General features: G+C 31.5%; 1 protein-coding gene across 1 annotated transcript; it reads left to right on the top strand.

Moving 5' to 3' along the window:
- The first annotated feature begins 1,162 nt into the window (after positions 1-1,162).
- LOC112015282 (arabinogalactan protein 14) lies at positions 1,163-1,883 on the top strand. The gene has a single exon (XM_024047671.2). The coding sequence runs from the start codon at positions 1,327-1,329 to the stop codon at positions 1,507-1,509; it is 183 nt and encodes a 60-aa protein (XP_023903439.1). The 5' UTR covers positions 1,163-1,326; the 3' UTR covers positions 1,510-1,883.
- The last annotated feature ends 323 nt before the right edge of the window (positions 1,884-2,206 follow it).

Below are 2,206 nucleotides of genomic sequence, written 5' to 3'. Positions count from 1 at the left end.
TGGTGGTTGGTCACTTTCTCAAGCATGGGCCACTCTTTTCTAATGAGCAAGGCATGTGATTGGCTCTTTTCTTAATCTCTTTGTAATGTCGCTATACGTTCTAGGAGATAATAATAAAGAAGACTTTACAATTTACATAATTTTGAGTCAATTATTCAATGAAAAAGAAAGAAGATATTTTTGGATGATTCTAGATCTGCTTTTCAATATGCCTATGTTAACTTGTGTTTTATTTAGCAAAAAAAAAAAAAAATTATTAACTTGTCTTTTTAAGTGTACATTTTGTGACAGCAATTCGTAATAAAATATGTTAGGAACATAATATTTTTATGACAATTTTACAACAAATTTTTATGTGATAAATTATTAGTAATAGATAAAAGGGTGATGTCAGTAGTGAGTTTAAATGAAAACTAGTAACCAGATTAATACCTAAAATTTGTTATAAAATTGTTGCAAAAATATTACTGAATATACTAATATAGCACTCATCATTAATTCATTTGCAAACCAAGAAACTAATTTGAAAATGAAGGGTAATTATACCATTCAACCTAAACTAAATTTAAAAATTGCCAATATTCACAAATTAAATCAAATGAGATTGAATTTCAAAATTCAAATCCAATCTTTTCATTTGAACTTTGAAATTATCGTAACAATAATAATACTGATAAAAAATTGTTATTTTTATAATTATAAATATTTGCCAATTATTTTAAAGATATAATTGATGAAGATACTCATGCCCCCATGTTCATTGTAGCACAATCAATTTGAACAAACCTTAAACAAAGCTTCAACATTCCCAACCAACCAAGTTCCAACTTAGAAAGAAACCCAAACAACTCATTACTTCTCATTCGTTCCTACCAAACAAACAAAAAAAAAATCAAAATCATTTCATTTCCACCTATTAGTGATTATTAACAAGATTAAGAGATTATAAAAAATTATAAAAAATAAATAAAAAGTGGGGAAATGAATAATGATCCACAAAAAAAAAAAAAAAAAAGCCAAAACAGTAGTTAAAGAAGACAGCAAAGTATGAGGACCCCACAAAGCTTGACAGCTGTATGGCAACAATGACAGAGCCACCCTGTACATTGTCACCCCCAACGTTCATTCTCTCTCTCTCTCTCTCTCTGTGACTGGTTTATAAATAACACCAACTAATCCCTTTGTTTTACACTGCTTTTCTACCATTCCTCTTGTCAAAAGAAAACCCATTTCCAAGGAGGAATTGTAGTGGTTCTATTTCTCTCTAGAAGCTAAAAAAAAGCAATCTTTTTCTTTTCTTTTTTCCTAACACAGCATTTTAGAGAAATGGAGGCAATGAAGTTGAAGTTCTTTGTGGCATTGATGGTGGTTTTGATGGCCATCTCTTCTGTGCAAAAGGCTGCTGCAGCTACTGACGCTCCAGCTCCAAGCCCAACATCTGATGCTGCAATCTTTGTGCCCACTTTCTTTGCATCTCTTGTTGCTTTGGCTTTTGGTTTGGTCTTCTGAGCGAGCTAGCTAGCTATAATGGGTCAATTCCAATGACCCACATGGAGAGACAGCATGATGATTTCATTTCAATCCCAACCCATTTTTCGTTCTCTCTAAATTCACTTTGTGTTTAGAGTTTTTTCATGACTATATGAGAGAGTGAGAGAGGAGGCAAATGGGTTGGGATTTTTATTTCATTATTTTTGGGAGGTTCAGGTTAAGTTAATTATTGTTGAATATGTTATGATGGGATTTCTTTGGTTGTGACTTGTGGTTGATGTGTTTTTTGGTGGTATTGTAATATAGATTTTATTTAATTGTGTGATTTCTTCATGTTCCTCTCATTTGTATCTGTGATCCCATTTGATGTAATAAATTCTATTCTTGTATTATATTACAGTACTGAAACTTTCAGTTTGTTATTTTATAGCATTAGTTTTGCATTGGATAAGGATTTGAGACTCACAAGTTACTGTTCCCCTACCCCCCAAAAAAAATATGTTAGCATTAATGTTAAGTCTGTTAGATAATATTTTTCATAACTCTAACAATCTTCTGACATCAATTTATTGACAATCACTTAAAAGCAGTTGGGAAAAAAATTTATGAACATTAAATTATGTAGATTTATTGTAATCTTAGTGATGAGCCATGGCTTGGCAGATTCTGAATGGATTTTGTGTGGCTGTGTTGATGAACGACAGTAATTGTGGGG

This window comes from Quercus suber, unplaced genomic scaffold (assembly GCF_002906115.3).
Source record: "Quercus suber isolate HL8 unplaced genomic scaffold, Cork oak 2.0 scaffold_40, whole genome shotgun sequence".
Classification (NCBI taxonomy): Eukaryota; Viridiplantae; Streptophyta; class Magnoliopsida; order Fagales; family Fagaceae; genus Quercus; species Quercus suber.
The sequence above is the reverse complement of the archived record's forward strand: the minus strand, read 5'-3'. Positions and strand labels throughout refer to the sequence as shown.

Coding starts and splice junctions, on each gene's coding strand:
- LOC112015282 (XM_024047671.2), top strand. CDS start 1,327: ATGGAGGCAATGAAGTTGAAGTTCTTTGTGGCATTGATGGTGGTTTTG.